The sequence below is a fragment of the Phytophthora infestans genome, genomic scaffold, assembly GCF_000142945.1.
Source record: "Phytophthora infestans T30-4 supercont1.4 genomic scaffold, whole genome shotgun sequence".
In the NCBI taxonomy this organism is placed as follows: Eukaryota; Oomycota; class Peronosporomycetes; order Peronosporales; family Peronosporaceae; genus Phytophthora; species Phytophthora infestans.
In genome coordinates, this window is record NW_003303755.1 from 4762221 (window position 1) to 4783563 (window position 21343).

The following is a 21343-nucleotide window of genomic DNA, read 5'->3' on the forward strand; positions in this document are numbered from 1 at the left end:
TCAGAGACGGAGCCCCGAACTGCCTGAAGACGCATTCCTCAAATACCTTGGCCACTTCGAGTGCTCCGGTGTCATTCATAGCTTTAGCGATAACGAACCCCGTGAAGTGGTCCTGGAACAGCAGCAGTGCAGTATTGCCCCGCTGAGTTCGAGGAAGGGGAATCACGAAATCCATTGACACGACTTGGAATGGATGGTCTGACACCACGTTTCCTGGCGAGTAACCTCTCAGCTGTGGCTTGCTCTTACTGGTATTGCAGTCTCGCAGGCCCTAACATGTCTCACCACGTCGGCGTAAAGACCAATCCAGTAGTAGTCGGCCTTGACTCGGTGATAAGCTCTGACGATGCCTTGATGCCCTCCTTCGATCGAGTTGTGACAGTTATGAAGTATTTTGTCGACCATAGTTGACGGAATCACCAATCTCAATGAGAGGTTCGGTTCGCTGAGTTCGCTCAGTCGGCGAGCTTCATCTCGGCGGTATAACAGGCCGTCTTCGCTGAGTACAAAGACTTCTGCGACTTTGCCGGCATTCTGAGCTCGACGGTGTGTAAGGTCCTCAAATTCACCTCTCAGGTACGCCTTCAGATCGGTCCACCTGAGTTCTTCATCTTGTGCCTTCGCGATTCGTCGTCTCCGCTCAGTCTGTACTGTCACTGGATCAATGTCGTTGGCATTCTGAGCTGTCTGGGCTGACTCCCTCTGCGACCTTGTTTCGACATTCGGGGTCGTGTGGTTAGTCCGCCGAGTCGACGCCCTGCTGACTTGTTCGAGTTCATCTCCACTGCTTTCAAACGCCGATTCTCCAGGATTTGTTGATATGGCTTCGTGATCCTGACTTCCTCCTCTTGCTCTAGCCGAGTCTTCATCCAGCTCGTCCTCAAAGTGAACTCGGCGTACTCGGCTACGAGTGACTGCCGTGACAATCGGGGTTTCCGCTGGGTTGTCTGTGGCGTACAGTTCTTCGGCTACTCGGTTAATCATTCTCAGTTCTGCTTTCCTATCCGTCCCGAGAATTACTCGTCCAGCTTTAGCTTCAAGTGCTTCTGTAGCGAGAGAATCAGCCGCTGCGTTATAGTGTCGCGCTATGTGTCGATACCGGACCGAGTTGAGTTGCTTCGTGAGATCCTTGTGTCGAGCTAGCTCCACTTGCAACGTTTCCTTCTTGCATGCTATCACCCCCATGGATTGCTGGATTGCAAGCCGGGAGTCACCCACGATAATCAGATCGGTTATCCCTCGGTCAATCGCCGCCAAGACTCCATTGTTCATGCCGGTGTACTCGGCGATGTTGACTGTGGTGGACGACAGGTACGCACTCGCAGCGATCTCAATGTCCCAATTCGGAAGGCGCCACAGTATCCACGAACAACTTCCATACCCGCCGTATTTAGCTGTCTTCGCTGAGCCATCAAATGACAGCACGCATCCCGCAAAATCAGCTGGTATTCGGGCGTATAGCAGCTCTGGGTCCATTCGAACTGTCGCCGAGTTCTTGGAAGGAGGCGCAAGGTGCTTCAAGAAATCGTCGAGTCCGATAAACGGGATTATTGACGCCTGGAGCAACTGGGCGAAGTCTACACGTTCACGTACTCGCTTCACCTTCAAATCGTAGGGCGACAACATAACTGCGGAACTGACTGCGCGGCCGTACAGCGACTTTGACTTAAACACCCACTCCAGCGTGGAGAAACGGGTGTAGACGTGTAGCGTCTTCCCCGCCAAGAGAGTGTAGCACACTTTCAGCAATTGTAACAGCGCGACTACTTCTTTCTCAGCGGGATGATAGCCGAGTTCATTCTCCTTTAGTACGCGTCCGCAGAAGCGAACTGGGTGCAGCTTGTCGTCGTGCGGTTGCATCAATGTACTGCTCAGTGCCCAGTCATTGGCGTACAACATTATGTGGACTTCTTTCGCAGAGTCGAAATGGCGCAGAATTGGAGCTTCTGCTACCCGTCTTTTGAGCTCGGCGAATGACGCGTTTGTTGACGCCAAGTCACCCCCAGGACCAAAGTCCGTATCCTTTAGCTGATAGAGTACCGCTCCATAAACAGCCAAGTTCTGGATGAATCGGCCGTAATAGTTGAGGGCACCGAGGAAAGCTTGTATCCCCTCCTTTGATTTCGGGAAGGCGAGCTCGGCGATCGCGGCTATCTTCTTCGCATCAGCGCGTATGCCACTCGGCGTGCGATAGGAAATCAACCTTGGGTTGGACAAAGATACTCTTGGTAAAGCTGATGTTAATTCGACATTCTGTGAACCGGGCTAGTAGTCGGTCGAGTGTCTACAAGCAGGCGTCAAACGTCTTCCCTCCAAAACAGATATCATCGACAAACGACCTCCGCTTGAACACCAGAATCAAAGAAGACTGGTCTGGTTCTCCATTAGCGAACATGTCGCCGTCTGGTCCGTTAACGAGGTCTTGGACCGGATCGCAGTCAGCTTGTGATTGGTGGTCCGCTTCAAACTTCGTCAGCTGACCCTGCGTTGAATCGCTGACTCCGCCGAGCTCGACTCGCCGAGTTCCCGACTCGGCTTCAGCAATAGTCATAATTCAGCAAACAACTGCCATCCTCCCTTTGGGTGAACGTATCCCCATAGAGCGCTGTCGATCAGTCGCTGGTAAATCATAGGCGCATTCTTCAATCCAAGCGGCATGCGTAACCATTCAAAGTGTCCAAGTGCACAGACGAACGCTGAGATCTGCCGAGCTCGGCGTGTCATCAAGACTGCCCAGAATCCACTCGCAGCATCAAGCGAGCAAAACCACAAGTAACTCTCCAATTCGGTAAGCAGGTCATCGACTAGTGGCATAGCGTATTCCATCGGCGTCGCTATCGCATTAACTAGTTTATAGTCAATGCATAGCCGAATATCCACACCATTTTTCTTGGGCACTATCACCACTGGCGAGGCCCAAGGGCTGCCCGAGAATGATATCAACCCAGCTCGAAGCAGCCCCTTCAACAACTCGTACAGTTTGCTCAAGTGGCGGAGAGGTATCCGCCGAGCTCTCTGCTTAATGGGTGCGTGTCCTTGAACGTCGATGTCGCACAATGCTCCGTACGCTGGAGGCGGTAGGGCATTACCACTTGAAATCATTATTCCTTCGTGCTTTTGCAGCTCTGCCACCAACCTAGCCGACTGTGCTGGCGTATGACTACTCGACTTGACGTTTGGAGCGCCATAGTCGCGTTCTGTAGGCTCAACTTCAGTGAGGTCGGGAAGGAAAGCCAGCTCGTGAGCGTAGTCCGTCAACTCCAGATCTGTCCCACTCCGCTCAAAGATGTCGGTCTTACCATCGTCAACATCATCCTCTTGCTCTTCTTCGGTCGCGGCGATAGCCAAGTAGAGTTTCCGTTGGGTCTCTCGTCGAGTTGCATTCATCAGCTTCATCTTGTCCTAAACCGTAGTCCATTCCGCCGGGGTCGAATACCGTCGTCGTTGAGTTCGTTACTTCGACCTCAGTTACAGCACCTCCCAACAGTGATACCTCTGATAAATCATAGGTGTCGTCCACGTCGGGGCCCGTATCCGCTGAGTTCACTGCGATGGCCAATCTGACTCCTGCGTGTTCAAACTTGTCCCCGAGGTAGATGGTATCATCGTTATGTCGTCTAACCACATCCGGACCGGTTTCAGCCTCCCTAGTCTCCAACGCTGAGTCCGCCGTAGCTGGGCCGTCGTTGGGCTTTTTCCTTCATGTAGTAATACCTCCCGACTATCATAGTCCTCCGTTGCGCCGGAGAGCCGATCCGCTGAGTCTGCTACGACGGCAGGGCAGACATCCATGCGTTCACACTCGTCCCTCGCGTAGTCGGTTGTTCCATGGCACACCGGAACAGCTCCCAAATCATTTCTTGCGGCTGGTTCTCCGAGCGCCGAGTTCGCCATCACCACATGGTTAATCCCAGCACTTATAGTGGCCAGGGTGCTCATAGCTGAGTTCGCCCACAATACTTGGTATAATGACTCCAAACTTGGCTCGGTTGTCAATAACGGGTTGGGCGTCACGTAGGACGTGTTTGGAGCGTTCTTCAGGGTCTCCTTCCGTTATAGCTGAGTCTTCAGTCGCCGACACGTCTTCCTTGGCCTTTACTGCACTTGTTCCTTCAACCGCTGAGTTCGCGTTGACGTCAGAAATGGCGCCATCGTCTTCAAACTTGGACAGCTGATAGGAGACATCTTGGCCATTGTGTAGCACCGGCGTACGATCCGCTCGGACGTCTTCCAGCTTAACCGCTGAGTTTATAGCCGGGTCACCCCTTGTCACCCCTGAAGTCGATATGGCGTCGGCGTTACCGCGACGCCTCTCGTCTTCGTCGGCTTCTGTATCAGCTTCGATCCTTCTCCAGCGTTCGGCGCATGTTAATTCAGGTCCATTTTCCTCTGGAGGGAGTCGTTTTTCCACCGCCGTCGGAGTTGGGTATTTTCGTCTTTCCACAGCTGGCGGCTGGTGTGACAACCAGTCCTCGTACAGTCGTTGTTCTTTCTGCAGCAAATCTGTGTCCATCGCCGACTCAAATGCCAATATCTGCCAGTCACGGTATTTCGCCGAGTTCACGCGGACATGTCCCTCATTGGCCAGTACTCCGTGTGGTTGCCATTTTATCACATAAAAGTGAGGTGGGCACCAGACTGACGTCGGTCGTACGTTCGTAATCAGGACATGGGTTGGTCTTCCTAGGCGATTAAAAACAACCGTTGGAATCCAACCCTTCGTCTGTCGCACCCACAAGTCATGCGTCGACTCACTGGGTTGTCGCCTGGGCAATTTGAACTCAGCGGTCATTCGACTTTCGATTGTTAACCCGTCTGGTGCTCCGCATGGGACATTTGGTCCGAACTCGGTCTTGGTCGGCGCATCACTTGATCGGATGAGTGGGATCACCATCTCATCGGTAGCTAGACCGCCGAGTTGTACAGATCCAGACGGATCCCAGCTGGGATCATGAAGTCAGTGCCGAGAATCAAATCGACTCCTGCATGATGAGGCATTATCCATACTTCAAACTCGTATGCCACTTCCCAGCCGAGTGTCACCTTCACGACTGCTCGTGACGTTGTCACCATTCTGTCTTTACTTATTCCTTGTATGTCAATTCGCTTATCTCTGCTGGCCACTCTCTTGAGACGCAGTTTCCTCGCGAAGTACTCACTTATCGCCGAGACATTTGCTCCGGTATCCAATAATATCTTGGTCCTTCGGTCGTTCACTGCACCCAATACGAGGGCTCTCATTCTAACTCGACGATCAAACGTCTGTGCTGACCACCATCCCAGCCGTTCTCCCGGAAGCAGCTTCATTATCCTGGTACGATGCACAGTCTGGTCTGACTGCCGAGTTACACTTGCAATCGCTCGGTTGTTATCATCTAACTCACCGAGCTCACGTTCAATTCCGTCGATTTCACACATCCAATTGCCATCCCCGCTTCTTCCCTCGGACCGTCCTGCTTCGCCTACGAAGGCACACAAGAAGTTCGCCTCAACGGCAGGTTCAGCTGACTGTGGCAGCCCGGCATATTCCAACCCAGTCAGTGTTGGCGGGCCGCCGAGTTTAAATCACTCGGCGTGTAAAGGTTTTGCAGGTCTTCCGGCACTTGCGATTTGTCGACAGAGTTTTTAAACGAACGCAGCCAGCTTCTCGTACTGACGAAACAGCTCGCACTGGCCGACTTCATGGGCTTGTCTGCAGAATTTGCAGCGTCGCCGACAGTAGTGAGCCGAGTGCCCCGTTCTTCCACAAGCTGCACAAGGTCCACGCTGTAAGTTGTCGCGTGATCCATCTCCACGGTTCGACTGTTCTCGTTGGTTGTACGGTCGCGGAGGTCGGTTCGCTGAGTTTCCCTAACTTCGATTCGAGCCTTTCTGGTCTCCCGCCGAGTTCTCTCGGCGGTCCGGTGTATTTCCCTTATCATTGGAAACGCCGCCGTCTATGTAGTCGTCGTCTTCCGCTGAGTCGTATCCTCCGGACTGATCCTCATCATCCCATTCGTCTTCGGAGTTGTACGGACTCGGCGGGTTCTGGTCGAGGAGTTCTTCCCCGTCAGAGTCAGCGTCAACGACAGTGACTCGGCGGTCGCGGTTCTCTTCCTTGCGACTGCACGTCTCGTCTCGACGTCCATCTCGGCGTTCATCGCGACGGCTTTGATCCTTCCGCTTATCGTCTTGGCCTCGTGCGATCACGAGTCGGTCGCGTTGCTTCTTGCGCTTTTCACCGAGGATCCGACGATTGATTATCTGCTCCACCTTACTGATGTCTTCCAACTGCAAGGGGTACATCAAATCCATCACATCGCCATCACCACAATGCAGCAAGAAGTGTTCGACATGGTCAGCCGCGTCGGCGCCACCCTTCTCGTACTGGATCTTGGCTGTCCGAGCATACCCGTTGAGTCGGATCAGGAAGTCGCAGATCGGTTCGCTGACTTTACGTCTCGCCGAGTAGTAACGAGTGCGGGCGGATTGGTCGAACTGTGAGCAATAATAATCCAGGAGCGCCTCGCTGAGTAGTTTCCAACGTCGCTGAGTCTTCTTGGGCAGCTGCCTATACCAACTCTTCGCCGCGCGTCCCAAGCATAGCGAGAAAGGTTCGCACCAGGCACTTTGGGGCATCCTGGTGTTCTTCATCCCGTAGATGAAACGCTTGAGCTACTGGAGCGACGCGTCAGAACGGTAGCGCTTTCCTTCGAACTCGGCGATTTTGTCGAGTGAGGCGTGGGTTCGGACTTCTAGGTACTGCGTCGAGTCTTCTTCAGCCGCGTCAAAGCTCAAGTTTCGGATGTAGTCCTTCACGGCTTCTTCACGGTTTCCTCTCACGTCGAAGGCGTCGTCGTCTTCTCTATCCTCCTCGTAAGCCTCAGCCTCGTCTGCAGCGTCATACAATTCACGGTAACGACCAACATTCCGCTGTCCACGACTCGGCGCTCGCTGAGTCGGGTTTAGCTTCATTAGAGTCAGCATGTGGGAGTCTTCGAAGTACGGAGTCCCTTGCGTAGCGCGGAACACTTCACGTCTCTTCGTCTCCGGGGTCTTCGGCAAAGGAATTTTGCTTGGGTCTTCGCCGAGTGGTTTGAACTCAGCTACTCCGCTGTACACCTTCTTCGTTCCACCAGGGGCCTTCACCAATCCAAACGCCACTCTCAGCTTCTTCTTCCATTGCCAGAGCTCAGCTCCGCCACGGGTCAGACTCCAGTCGGACAGGATGAGGCTGTTTGGTCGACTGTTGCACCGATAGCTCATCGCCTTTAACAGCAACACAGTTTCTTCCACCAACTGATTGATGTTGGCTGCACGCACCGGTTGAGTTAACTCAGGACCCAACATCGGCCACTTCGCCTGCGCCATCGCCACAGGCGCGAGCATCATCATCCATTCCGATCTCGTTCTCATCTCCTCGCCGAGTCGAGCCAACACTTTATTGGCGCTCGGCGTATCGGCGTTCTTCGTCGCTTTCGAAATAAGGGGCGGACGGTCCCCTTGAGCAACGCCTTGTTCTTCTTCATCTTCTTCATCGTCCACACCTTCGTCGAGCTCGGCGGATAAGTTGCGCTCGACAGGACGTGGAGCTCCTATGCGTCCCACCTGCAGCGTCAACTTTTCCACCTCGCCAAGTAGCTCGGCGGTAGTCTTCGTTTCTCCGAGCTCAGCGGTCTCGGCCTTCTCTTCATACTCTCCTTCACTTGCATCTCCGTTCTCGCTCTCCTGGTCTTGGCCATCCTCGTCGAACTGGACGGTTCGTCCCACCTCCATCGTCATGGCGATGAGTCGTTGATCTGCCGAGTCCGACCCCGAGAGGCGATCCTCCAGCCGTCGCTGGGCTTCCGTCGCTCGGAGTTGCTGATCCCTTGACCATCTTCACTCTTCTCTTTCTCTTCTCTTCCTCTTAACTTGGTTAGCTGGCACCTATAAAAACAAGCACACCCTCCTGTTCCCGGGTCGCGGCACCAGTTGTGGTGTAGAAGAACACACAAATATCGTCAGATGTGGATTCCTTACACAAACCACAAACGAATCGCCGAGTTAGGTCGGCGGTTGTATGGCTTGGTCCCCTCGCGGTCCGGCCCTTCCGGGACAGACGAGTGGCTCGCTTCCACTCGGTTCCGACTAACCAAAACAGATCACTTCCGAGGCTCCGCCGAGTTTGGTTCGGCTGAGCTCGTTCACAACCCTGTGCCCTCCACCAAAGGATGGACGACGGCGCGCGAGCGCTTTTACAGGTCACCGAGCGCAGAGGCTGCTCAGCTAGAAGTGTTACGGCACCCGGGCTATCCGACGTACCGGCCCGCTAAGTATGCGGGACTTTCTTTCGCGCGTAGCGAGACTTTGTCCTACCCGGACCGATCTAATCTCTTGGCGCTACCAGTCAATACCCTACAAGCTATGCCTCTCGAGTATTGACGGCAGGCATAATCCAGCCCTATGCAGGGACTTACCGGAAAAGTGTACACGTGTCTTGGACTAGAAAAATTCTGCTCTGTTATCTTCTGGGAGCCTTTTCGGCTCCCCTTATTTAATCCTACGCTTCCTTTACAAATATATAGTGAAATGTAGTCGTTTCGGATCTCTACCGACCCTTCAGCTGAGTTCGGGCGACCGTTGAGCTCAGCGGCTATCCGGATAGCATATCCGGACAGATCGCCGAGTACTTACCGTGATCCTTTGTTCCTAAGCTATGGGTTATCAGACCGAGCCGATTCTTGACCTAAAGTAGGTCGGCGTATGGTCGAATCTGGAAATCCCTACATCACAAGAGCAAGTGACCTGTAGTCGTCTCGGGGGTTAGATTTGGCCTCGGGCGATCGCCGTAACAGGAGTGAACATTGGCCCTGGACAAGGACAGCGTCTTCTTCGCCCGCCAAGCATTAGGTCTCACTATGGAGTAACCAAGATCACGAACTAGAGAACAAGTGGGCACGAAATCGTAACGGGATCATCAAGTGGAGAACAACTACGTGTGGTGTTCCGACGAGGATTAGATTTGGCCTCGCAGAACAATCGTAGCTGAGATGAGCATTGGCCCGGACAAGTTTCGTGTATACTTTGACCCTGGGGACTAAATCAATAAATAAAGATCTCAATTTGCACAGTATCACGCAAGTGCCTTCCTGCCCCTAAGAATCGGAACTACATTGGCCGTACGAGCTTGGTGAAGGTTGGGAATTGCGAATCTAGTGTTGGTAGTGATAGCTGGATAATACATTGACCAGATCCTACAACCTAGTGAGCTTTCCTTTACACGTGCAGATCTGACAGGTTACCCGGATTTACTACTTGGCCGGCTACACCCTAGAGACAACAACTCTCAAGATCCCGTCGCAGGAGGCGGCAAGTACGACGAAAAGGAAACGTAAAGGCAAGGGAACACACCCGCAAGGCAACCCTAAGGCCAGATCCACGATCCAGGCCCTGGATCCACTTAAGCTCGAATATTCGTTTAGGATCCAGAACCAACCACGGACGCAGAGTGAAGATTTTACCACTGCTGCTCCACCCCATCCCCACGTCTCGCCAAGACACTCAAGCTTCACCACTTAAACGCTTTGGAAGTTACCGAGAGAGCAAGATCCCGCCCTACCGACGGGTACACAAGGTGAGGAAAGTTCAGCAGAACACGGATCATCGGGGGACCCCCTCCGCTAGTCGGTGTCTGGGCGCTGTTGGTAAGTCGGATCCAGCAATCTCGCAGATTTTGCTGATCCCGCTACACCACATGGCCATTCCTACCCACCCTAACCGAGTAGTGGCTACCAACGTCAATCGGTTGAAGCTCTTCCAAGGACGGTGGAGCGGACCGTTCCCGTCCGAAGTACCTGATGGAGTCGAGACGAGTCCTAGGACCGACGACGACGGGCCTTTGTCGGAAGGAGACCTCCCGTCTACTAGCTTTGTGGAGAGACTCTTGATTGGAGGGGAAGAGACAGCCCTGACTGGGGATCCCTGCCCAGTGATCGACATAATCGCTTGGCGCACGAAGAACCGAGAAGAACAGTTCCTAGTGTTGATGGCAGCCTATGAGACTCTTTGGAGACCTCGGAACACTCTATTGCTCACCTACGCAACTCTAATCAAGGCGCTCGAAGAAACTCGTCGTCGAGAAGAGGGCCTGCCTGAATTACGTCGCTGTGCGCGGTTAGAAGATGCTAACGCCGCTGTGGACGAAGAGGAACTACTATTCTAGGAGAGAAGAGCCGTGACGGACTGATCGATTGAGTCTGAGTAAACTCTCGACCCCGTCTTCCTCGGAAGTGTTCTGAGGAACACCGCTTACTGTACTCTGCATATTTTTGGATTCTAAATTACGAGTGACTACTCTACTACCTGCTCAAAAGTAAAACCGCGGTTCCGAGATGAAGAACGAAAACAATAAATGAGCGATGAATCGCGGACGAAAAACAAAAAGACACTTAGAGGACGATACTACGACACCTACGCTCGTCCTGTCGGAACGGTTCTAAGCTCTTACGGATCATTAACTTCCACGGTGGCCTTACGTTAGGCTGCTTTGTCGAATTTCTTCGTCGGCGAGGTGAGGGCGGAACGCTCTCCCGGTGAGCTCGACTTCCTAGGTGCTGACGGAGACTGTGATGCCGAACGTCTCCGAGAAGACACTGCCTTCTTCGACGAAGACGTGGAAGGCGACTGCGAACGCTTGCGCGTACCGTCCCGCGACGCTTGGACTGGCGGAGGGGTCGTCGTTTTCCCGTCAGTTTGTTTATCGGGGGTGGCTTTGTGCACCTTCACGTGTGAAGGTGATCTCGTCTTATCACGCATAGGCTCCTTACTCGCCTTAGTAGTCGAAGACTTCGAACGAGAAGCCGAACGCCCCCCCCCCCGAGCGTGACCGCCGAGACTTCTTGCGCACCGGTGATCTCGATCGTGACCGCGGAGGAGAAGCCGAACGTATAGGAGACGCGGCGCGCGCCTTGAGCTTGCCTTTAGATCGTGGGGGTGAAGGGGATCGCTTGCGCGCCGAACTAACGCGGGACTTCTTCAGGAATGAAGAACTACGTGACGGAGACCGGGAACGCTTCGCGCGCACCTTCGACTTCAGAGGCTTGTGGGAGAGCTGCAGACGCTTATCGGGACGCTTGTCGTCCTCCGAACTCTCATCGGAAGTAGAAGACAGGCGCAGCGTTTTCTAACGGGGCGGAGGTCCTCGGAATCACTCCCGGCTTCGTCTTCTTCGTAGGTTGACTCCTCCTCACTCGCCTCCACCCAGACCGCGGTATAAGTACCGTCCGTACGTTCGCAGGCCGCATATCCCGCGGAGTCCGCTTCGGACGAGTCAAGAGAAGTTACCTTGGGTGTCCGAAGACGTTCCCGTTCACGTGAGAGCTTAGCCGTCATCTTCTGGAGGCGAGGGCAGTGGCTTAGCGCATGCCACACCCCTTTCGAACGATCTCCCACCCAATAGGGCTCGTGGCTCTCCTTCGACTTCATGTCCAGCAGAACGAGCGCTAGGGCCCGGTCCGTGAGCTGACTGTCCGGCTTCGAACTGTTCGGATCCAGGGCTCCGGTGTGCGCCAACAACTCTGTGATGGTCGTGAAGCCTCCCTCATCGATACGAAACGGTCTGAGAGCGTTCTTCACCTTACGCGTGTACGCTCCCGAGTCACGCGAGTATAGCTTAGACAGGTTGTCGATAACCGGACCGTTATAGGACTTGGCGTCTGGAGCGTTCCGACCAGGCTGCCCCCCCCTCCACAAATGAGACGGCGTCGGTGAGCGCAGCTCTCGAACACCGGAGAAAACCAAAGTAGCCCCAGGTCTCGGTGCAGATACTCAGAAACCAGACGCGCGCGACCACCGCCGCCATCTTGGCCGTACGACGCTGAGTCTGGGCGTTGGAGGTCTTCAACGGGACGTTTGTCTGTCAGTCCCAGAACTTGCAGCGGTTCTCAGTCCAGAAACGCCAGTGAGAAGCGTGCACGTGGGGATACTCTTACGGGTTGTACCACAAGTGAGATACCGGCCACGGATAAGCTAGCTGGTACGGTTCTTGATCAAGCTCGGCCGCCTCGTAATAGATCCTCTTCAGGTCGTCGACAATTAGGGAAGGAGTCGTGTCCGACAGCTTGAACGGTAACACGTACGAAGACCAAGGGTGACTCTGACGCTTCTTACCGGAGCGAGGACTCTCCGTTACCGTTTTCTTCTTCGTCGAACCGGAACTGACGCTCGTGAGCGGGAACCGACCGTCCTGCGTGAAGCGTGGGTGCCGAGGCGGCTTTCCGCGAGTAGGTTGACGAGACGGTTTGGCCATGATCACTATCGGTCCCGTCAAAACGTCCGCGGCCTTCCCCGTGTCGTCCAGGAATGCCGCAGCGATGTCGTCCAGCAACTCGAGGCCGATGGAGCTTGCGTTCGCGGCGAGGATGTCGCGCATGGTGACCCAGAAGTGCTCGTCGGCCGGAGTGTCGTCGTGGGAGGAGCCGTCGGAGTCGGACGACTCGACGCTCCAGACGGCCTTGCGTTTGCGGGGCGCCTTGCCGCGCGACATGCCCATGACGGGGAGGTGACGAAGAGGAAGGATGCTGGGGGGAAGCGTCTGGGGTCGAGGCAAAATTGCCGAATGAACCGAAAGACTGACCGTCGGTACCTGGACCTCCCGTTCCGTCTCTCCGGAAATTCCTGTGAAAACTGCGTATTGGGTGCAAGATGGACTCTCGCAAGAGAACCAGTGTCCTCCTTTCCCAACAACGGGACTTGATTGATGGTTAACGACTAAGACGGATGGGGATCGACCAACTTCGAGAAGGGTCATCTCGGGTGTACTCAGTTTCTTATTTGCTGAGCGTTCTCTCCTACAATGGAGCCTCAAGCGAGTGCTTTGTACAGGTACGCCCACTGGGGAGTTGTGGCCTGTGTACGTAGGCGCCGTAACGGTCTGGGTCCTAACGGCTCCTCTACGCAACGTTACCTGGGAGTTCCTGGTCCAAGTGTGGCGTGTGGTCAAGATGAACTGTGATATTTGTGGCGACTGTGCGTCGTTATACCGAGACGTGCTTCAAGCGGGCGAGCTTCGACAACTCCGACGTGCTACCTACGCGTATGGAGTATGGAGTGCGCTTTCCGCTGTGCCTCCCATCGTTCTGCTTAAAGGGAAGAAAAGTATGGTCGCTATGGACGGATGCTGCGGAGTTGTTGGATCGCCGGCAAGGTGACTTTCTCCGACTGCATCCCTGAAGTCCTCCTCCGTACCCGAGGTTCGAGCGTACGCTATTGGTAAGCTTTCTGGGACGTTTCCAAGGCCACCTGGATGCGCCTGTAGGCAGTGGAAGAGGCTGTCTGCTGGTTGGTACTACTATGCATTTCTCTGCTACTGTACGTACCAGTCAACGTGTTTGATCTGGAGGATTTCATGCTCCTGGGACCAGTGGGTGTTAAGGCAGTACTGTTATTCCTACTGGCCTTCAACTACTGCCTTGCGTGGACCGGCTGGAGTCTCGCCGACACACTTATCGTGGTGATCGCCGGAGTGATATCACACGCTTGTCGTCAGTATGACGTCTACGAACCGTCTCCCCTAAAGCGCTGGTTGAGCTAGCTCTTGCAAGTACTCGCCGGAATGCTTCCAAGCGCAGTGTTGCCGAAGCTCGAAACGTCGAACGTCTACGGGTCGACGACGACATCGAAGTGTTATATGACTTTCAGGCTGCCGACACCGACTTCATAAATGACGGTACCGAGGACTACCCTGAGGCGTTCCAGCCGCACATACCGGTCGAAGTGACTAACGACGAAGTGAATATGGCTAGCGTGAGGAGCGTACGCAGGAAATCCGTTCGCCGAGAACGGCAAAAAGAGAAGTCGGGGAGGATGTCCCGTAGCCGGGAACGAAGGGGTCATTCCAGGAGCTGTGCGTCCCGACGCGATGACCCGAGGTCCTGTGGCTACTCCTTGCCCCGCCGTCCCGTCAGGATGGTTCCCGTTGAGCTCGACGGCTCGCGTGCCCCACGCCGAGCCCGCTAGAGTGGTTCTATAAGGTGGTCCAAGGACGCTGATTCTCAGGCATCGTGGGACCAAGACACCTAGCGTCATCGAGTCCCTTCTTAGAGCCCCCTGTTGTCCCACGAGGGCGGACGACAGGTGAAGTGAACTCTTCGTTCAAGTGTAAGAGAAGTGGTGCTGTGTATGTGAGGAAGGGAAGGTGTTAGACCTCTCTTCCAGTTGGCTCTCAGTTTTATATTTCTCTCCTTTTACTCAAGAGGAAGACAAGTCAATAAACAAGCTTATATTCTTTTAAGTGTTCCTATCTACCAATCCGGCCACTGAACAAGACCGTACCCCCTGAACAGCCGCGGACTACCCGACCCTTGAAGGAGGAGGTATACGACATGTACATGTACTCGCAGGCTCCCTAACTGGGTTGTGCAAACAATGCAGTTTGGTGGCGGCGTCAAGGCACAATAGCGGAAACTTGCCTTTGCCTTTTCAATTAACATCAGGAGTTTAATATTTATTTTATTCATGAAAAAATGAAAAAGAAATCGTAAAGATTTAAATATTTCTTGTTATATGGTTTTTATGATGCTTTATCACGATTTCCATACGTGCACTGCTAACCCTCTACTTGTAGTATGTTAATACTATTAAGATGCATACAGACACACAATTAATCGTTAATAAAACCATATTAACGATCAAACTTGGGAGTCATAATACGGTACGCAGGAATCCTGCAGCAGTACTGTGCTTATCTTTGGTGTCTTTGCTTTAAGCGAACTGCTTGCCGTGAACCAAAGTATCGAGGTCAATCTTAAAGCGATTTTAGCCCGTTTATGACTCATCGCCGTAGGGCCAATGAGCACGAGCTGCGCTTAACCGTCATCAATCCGGTGGTGGCGTGACTGGCACGCCCGATAAAACGGGTACGATAGATTCCTAGGGCACCCGATTCATTTTCTGCTTTCGGCAGTTCGATCGGTTGCAGCAACTTAATCGGCTCATCTGAATTGACGCGCAGTTGATGTCTATCATGATTGGTTTCTGTGTCTGCCACTCAAATTGAAGAATTGATTGACGCAATGGAGACTGACGCTCGCTGTCCAACAGCGCAAACACCGACGCCTCGCCCACGCAAACCCCGTAGAGGTCAATGCGCTGTCAATTATGTGTGTGTGGCAGCGAGCACCACTCGATCGGCTAAAAATTCGTGCTCACGCCGTCCCGGTGCTCGAAGCACAATTTCGATAGTCAACTCTAAGTAGTGTCGCGTCTATGGACTCCAGTTACGAATTCCCAAGTCTATCAGGTTTAGGTCACAGAGTGATGGTCCCTTCAGATCTGCTGCTTAAGTTGAGCCATTTGCTAATCTGCGCGAGAGGCAGCAAAGACTGTTGCGCTTCCTGGTACCCGTCAACGCAGCCATGAGCGACGCCCTGTACGCGTCCGTGAAGCAGGATGATCTCGAGTGCAACGACGGCACCGCAAGTCGCGTGTTCTCGCGTGGTCCGGACTACGATGAGCGCCGCGAGCTGGTGAAGAAGTTCGTACTGGCCGCGCTCGTGGTGATGCCCTACCTCGTGCTTATCGCTCTCTTCGCGGGTGTAGGCAGCCCTGCCCACAGTTATACTAACACACCGGCTATTGCCGTGTCCGACCTGGCCAACCAGACGCAGGTGGACCGGGTGTGTGCCGGCCAGCGCTTGCAGAAGCTCGACATGCAGCGCAACGTCTACTACGATTCGTCGCTGTTGTCGCGTCCGCAGCGCTACGCCGCGCTAAAGCAGAAGGGTGCCACACTCTGGTTCACTGGCTTATCGGGGAGTGGTAAGAGTACAGTGGGTCGCGCTCTCGAGAAGGAGCTCTTGCGTCGTCGTCTTCACACGTACCGACTGGACGGAGACAACGTGCGCATCGGCCTCAACCGTGACCTCGGCTTCTCCGAGACCGACCGTGCCGAGAGCGTCCGTCGTGTGGGAGAAATGTCTGCGCTGTTCTCCGAGGCGGGCATCATCACGCTCGTGGCGCTCGTGTCGCCGTTTCGATCACGTCGCGATGAGGTGCGCGAGCTTCACAAGAAGATGAAGATCCCGTTCTACGAGGTATTTGTGGACGTGCCCGTGTCGGTGGCTGCTGACCGTGACGTCAAGGGTCTGTACAAGCGTGCTATCAAGGGAGAGATCAAGGACTTCACAGGTATCTCGTCGCCCTACGAGGAACCGCTGAACCCGGAGATCCACCTCAACGCTTCAAGTCAATTGCTCGAGGACGAAGTTAAGATGATCCTGGACAAATTAGAGACGGAAGGACTACTCACTGGTGTGGAGGACCCCCCAAGTGGATACCCTGGTGTGGCTGTGGCGGACGGTGGCAACGCTGTCGCCACGTTTCCGACCTTGTTCCCAGACCAGCCGAGTGTCTCGCGTCCAGACAACTACGACCAGCTGCCTCGTGTGCTTCTCCGCGCTGAAGACGTGCACTGGCTGCAGATTATCGGTGAGGGTTGGGCTGCTCCTCTGCGTGGCTTCATGCGTGAGGGTGTCTATCTGCAATCACTTCACTTTAGCAGTGTGTTGTACGACACGGACAACCTGACGGATGGCAACCTGGCCCTCCACAAATCCACCAACTTCTCTGAATACTCCAGCGAGTTCGTGTCCAAGGGCCAACGTGTGAACATGCCTGTGCCGATCGTCCTCCCGATCAACGACGCTGCAAAGGGACGTATTGGAGAGTTCAAACAGGTTGTGCTTGTGAGTCCGTCCGGCGAAGAGCTCGCTCTGCTGAACAACCCTGAAGTCTATGATCACCGTAAGGAGGAGCGAATCACGCGCACTTTTGGCGCAATGGACAACGGCCACCCGTACATCGCTGAAATTCTCAAGTCGGGCGACTATCTGCTAGGTGGCGAGATCGAACTGCTGTCTCGTATCAACTACAACGATGATCTGGACCAATACCGCCTGACTCCGACCGAGCTCCGCAATCGCTTTAAGGAAATGGGTGCTGACGTAGTGCTTGCCTTCCAGACGAGAAACCCGACACACGCTGGACACGCATACCTTATGAACAACGCACGGGAACAGCTGATCGCTCAGGGCTATAAGAACCCAGTGCTGTGGTTGTCTCCTCTTGGTGGTTGGACGAAAGAGGACGATGTCCCTCTTGACGTACGTGTGCGTCAACACGAAGCTATCCTCCGCGATGGAATGCTGGACAAGGAGAGCACTGTGTTGGCTATTTGGCCGTCTCCGATGATCTACGGTGGGCCTCGCGAGGTGCAGTGGCACGCAAAGAGCCGAAAGAACGCCGGTGCGAGCTTCTTCGTAGTTGGACGCGACCCTGCTGGTATCAAGCGCTCGGATGGCGACAAGGACGATATATACGCAGGCGATCACGGCCGCTTTGTGCTGCATATGGCTCCTGGCATGGAGGACTTCAACATCCTGTCGTTCTCAAAGGTGTTTTATGACATGCAGGACCACAAGATGAAACCGATGGACAGCAGTCGCAAGCAGGATTTCCTCTCCATCTCCGGCTCGCGTATGCGCAAGATGGCTCGTGAAGGTCTGCAGAAGTGTGAGGGCGACAAGATCCCAGATGGTTGGGAAGACAAGCCTACGTGTGTTCCTCAGGGTTTCATGGTCAAGTCCGGATGGGACATTATGATTGACTACTACCAGAATATCAACAGTCCGCGCTGGATTCCGTTTGCCACACAGTTCTCCAAGCCTGTCGTGGACATGTCGCGTTCGTTCTCGTCTGAGGGCACGTTTGGTCGCACCGACTACAAGCTCCACTTCAAGAACGAGAAGGGCGAGAAGATCTCCCCATGGCACGATATTCCACTGCATCCGGTTGACTCGACGGATAACAGCTCGTACAACTTCATTGTGGAAATCCCCAAGGGTATTGCACATAAGATGGAGGTGAACAAGGAGGAAAAGTACAACCCAATTATGCAGGACACGACACACAACGGCACTCGTGGACGCGACTATCTTTACGGCGTCCCATTCTTCAACTACGGTTTGCTCCCGCAGACGTGGGAGGACCCGAGCGTGAAAGACCAGAGTGGAAATGGAGGCGACAACGACCCGTTGGATGTGATTGAGATCGGTGCCAAGCAGCTGGCTATGGGCTCGGTGAATCTGGTCAAGATCTTGGGCAGTCTGGAACTAGTTGACCAAGGCGAAGTAGACCACAAGATTCTAGCGCTTTCTCTTGCTGATGCGGATGTCGACAAGATTAACAGCGTGCGCGACTTACAGAGTGTGAAGCCTGGCGTGTTGGACGCGCTGGTGGACTGGCTCAAGAAGTATAAGATCCCAGAGGGCAAGTCGGAGAACGTCTTCTCACAGGAGAACCCGACGTCTGCAGAGGCTGCGATGCAGATTGTAGCGGAGACACACGAGCGATGGCAGAAGCTCAAGGCAGGAGAGATTAGTGTTAAGGACGAGTTCTGGCTCAAGTCTTGAATGAATAAAAATGCTGTTGGAATAATGTGTCGAATGTGTTTGATTCTGGTCTTTCCGACTCGGCTTGTCCAGTCGCGTAAGGAATATCTAAGCAAAACTTCGGATTAGCAAATAATAGATTTCCGTGTGGATATTTTGAGATGCGGAGTCGCTATAGTCTATTTTTGGAGCGACGGTTCTCCAAAAACTACAGCTCTCTATTCTCTTGTTCCGGTATCCGCTATATGTATGGTGCATGTTTGGCGCCGCTGGCACCGACAATGGCATGGCTCCGTGTTGGCAGCGCTGCGTTCGTCTCGCTCTCGGGTCGACGTGTTGGCGGACAGGAAACAGCCTGCTCTCAGTCGCGTCTATGGCTGGATCATCGACCGCAAGCGCCGGAGGGAGGCTTGTCACACGCAGCGCATCGCTCTCCCATATGTTCCCGTGCTGAGTGTGGGGAATGTCACTTTTGGAGCTACAGGGAAGACGCCGTTTGTACAGTTCTTGATCGACTACGTGCTAAAGCAGGCAAAGGAAGGTCAGGTGCCGTTGCTGTTAAGTCGCGGATACGGCGACGATGAGTGGCGGATGCTGGCCAAGCAGTTCCCTTCCTGCCAAATGGCATTGGGAGCTGATCGTGTGGCGGTTGGAGCAGCTAAAGTCAAGCGTTTAGGAGGAGAATCTGCGCCATTGAGTTGCGTAGTAGTGGACGATGGATTGCAGCAGTGGAGGCTTTCAAAGGACCTAGAGATCGTCATGGTGGACGCTTTGCATCCGCTGGGTAACGGCCTGTTACTTCCGTTTGGGAGTCTGCGAGAGCTTCCACGCGAGGCATTGGCACGAGCAGACGTAGTGGTTGTACATCACGCAGATCTGCTCGATGGAGAAGAGCTGAAAATGCTCATGAACAGCTTACAGACTCTGTTGGCTCCTCAAAGGCATTCGATTGTTGCTACGTCACGAATGAAAGTGGTGGAGTTTATTCCTGCTGAGAGAATGCTGTCAAAAGAGAAGTGTGGCAGTCGCATTGAGGCTACAGTGGAGACAGAGGCACTACTTTCGGCCAATAACTCAATATTGGTCGTGTGCGGTGTTGGCAATCCCGAATCGGTCATGAAAGTGGTGGAGAAGCTGGCTCATTGGGCTCGAGTGGAGCTGAAAGCGTTTCCCGACCACCATGCGTTCACTTTGGGGGATGTCGACGATATTTTAGAGTGGGTGCGGGAGTTGCAGCAGAACGAAAAAATTGTAGTGGTGACTACCGAGAAAGACATCTTTCGATCACCTAGGGCTATGAGGATTCTCGCAGATAACGTGGAACTGCGAGTGCTTCGATGCGAGCTGGAACTACAGCACAACAGGGATAAAGTGAAGGAGCGTATTAACGCACTCTTGAATTTGGGGTAAAGCACTTGAGGACAGCAGGGTGAAATTCTTATGGTATCGACACATTAGGTGCCGTGCTTGGAATGTGCCGTGCTTAGTTGGCCTCCTTCTTGGCCTTGAAGCTGTGCTCCTCCAAATCGATAAAGTCCTCGTCCTCCTCTTCGTTATCGCTTTCCCCCCCTTCCTCAGGCTCGCCCACATTTGCTTCGCTCTCCTCATCCTCCTTCGTCTCCGCATTCTTGGCATACTTTTGTTTAGACTTGGCTCTACGACTTGCCTTCTTGCGCCGCAGCTTGACAATCTTCTGGCTACGCTTGCTTAGCACCCCGTTCACATGGTCATCCAACTTTTGCAGCAAGAGCTTGCGAGCGGCTCGACGGTTGCCGTCCAACGACCGCGTTTTCTGGCATTGCACTTGTAGCCCTGTGGGTACATGGGTCAACAGCACACAATTGCGCACCTTGTTGATCTTCTGCCCGCCTTTGCCTGATCATAGCAATTGAGTCAGTTAGTGCCCCCTTTAAAAACAATAGAGCAGCCGCACCGGAGCCTTTCACGAACGACTCGGTCACGTCACTCTCGTTCAGCTGGACGTCAATGCGCTGCTTGAAGTGGTCAACGCTGAACTGCCGGAAAATATTATGCAGTGACAATGTGGACGAGGATTGCGTCCAAGCCCTCCTACATGTAGATGCTGCTGTGCACACCCAACTTGCGAACATTGACGCCACTAAAGTGAGCGTAAAATTGGTCCTGAATCACATAAAATGGATCCACCAAAACTCTGCTCGGATGCACAGATTCGTAAATTCTGTGCGTACAAAACGGTAATACAGTAGTATTATCGGGAATATCGGGATAGCACGTGTAACGGGGTACGTAGCCCTAAGTGTACCCTGGTTACATGAAGTGTGACACTTCACACTTCAGGAGTATACGTGTCATACTCCGGGATATTTGGTACAAGGTACCAAAGTCGTTCAAAGCCAACCATTGGTTAAATGACATTGCATTTCTATAGGTAGCTTATAGTTTGTATTAAACCCAAACTTAACCTCCCTATAAATATACTCAGTTTACAATCTACCTTAAATAGGTCACTTCGCTCTCTTTAATAAAAGAGGGGACCTGTGAACTGCCGTTCACCGAGAGTTTGTATACTCTCGGAAGATAACTTCCTCTTGCGCAAGGTGTTGTGTGACCCCGTCACACTTGGTAGCACTTGTAGTCAATCCACGCCATCGCGGGTAGACTACCTGAACCTCCGAAGTTCGTTGCCATGGATAGGAACGACTTCTCCCATTTGAACGACTCTCAGTTCGAGTCGGTTCGGAAGATGGCAGGCATCTTCGGGATGGAGGCCCTGCAGAGCCTGGTGGTGTCAACACCGGCTGAGCAGCTCGAGCGCGTCAATGCATTCGACGCGTACGAGCAGGGCCTCATCGCGCATGTGCGGGAGAACCTGCAGGCTCCGGTGGCGGAAGCAAATCCGCCTCACCCGAAGCCAATACGGCTGAAGGTAAAGCCGTATGAAGGGAAGGAAGGCG

General features: G+C 53.7%; 2 protein-coding genes across 2 annotated transcripts; both read left to right on the forward strand.

Annotated features, from left to right (window-relative positions):
* Nucleotides 1-15323: 15323 nt before the first annotated feature.
* On the forward strand, nt 15324-18455 carry PITG_04010 (APS kinase/ATP sulfurlyase/pyrophosphatase fusion protein; the record flags this gene model as incomplete). Its single annotated transcript, XM_002906988.1, has 1 exon — nt 15324-18455. One exon carries the CDS (start codon nt 15375-15377, stop codon nt 18426-18428), a length of 3054 nt encoding a protein of 1017 aa, XP_002907034.1.
* A 201-nt stretch (nt 18456-18656) lies between these two features.
* On the forward strand, nt 18657-19817 carry PITG_04011 (tetraacyldisaccharide 4'-kinase, putative; the record flags this gene model as incomplete). The annotated part of the gene is made up of 2 exons (XM_002906989.1): nt 18657-19382; nt 19461-19817. 2 exons carry the CDS (start codon nt 18657-18659, stop codon nt 19815-19817), a joined length of 1083 nt encoding a protein of 360 aa, XP_002907035.1.
* Nucleotides 19818-21343: the final 1526 nt, after the last annotated feature.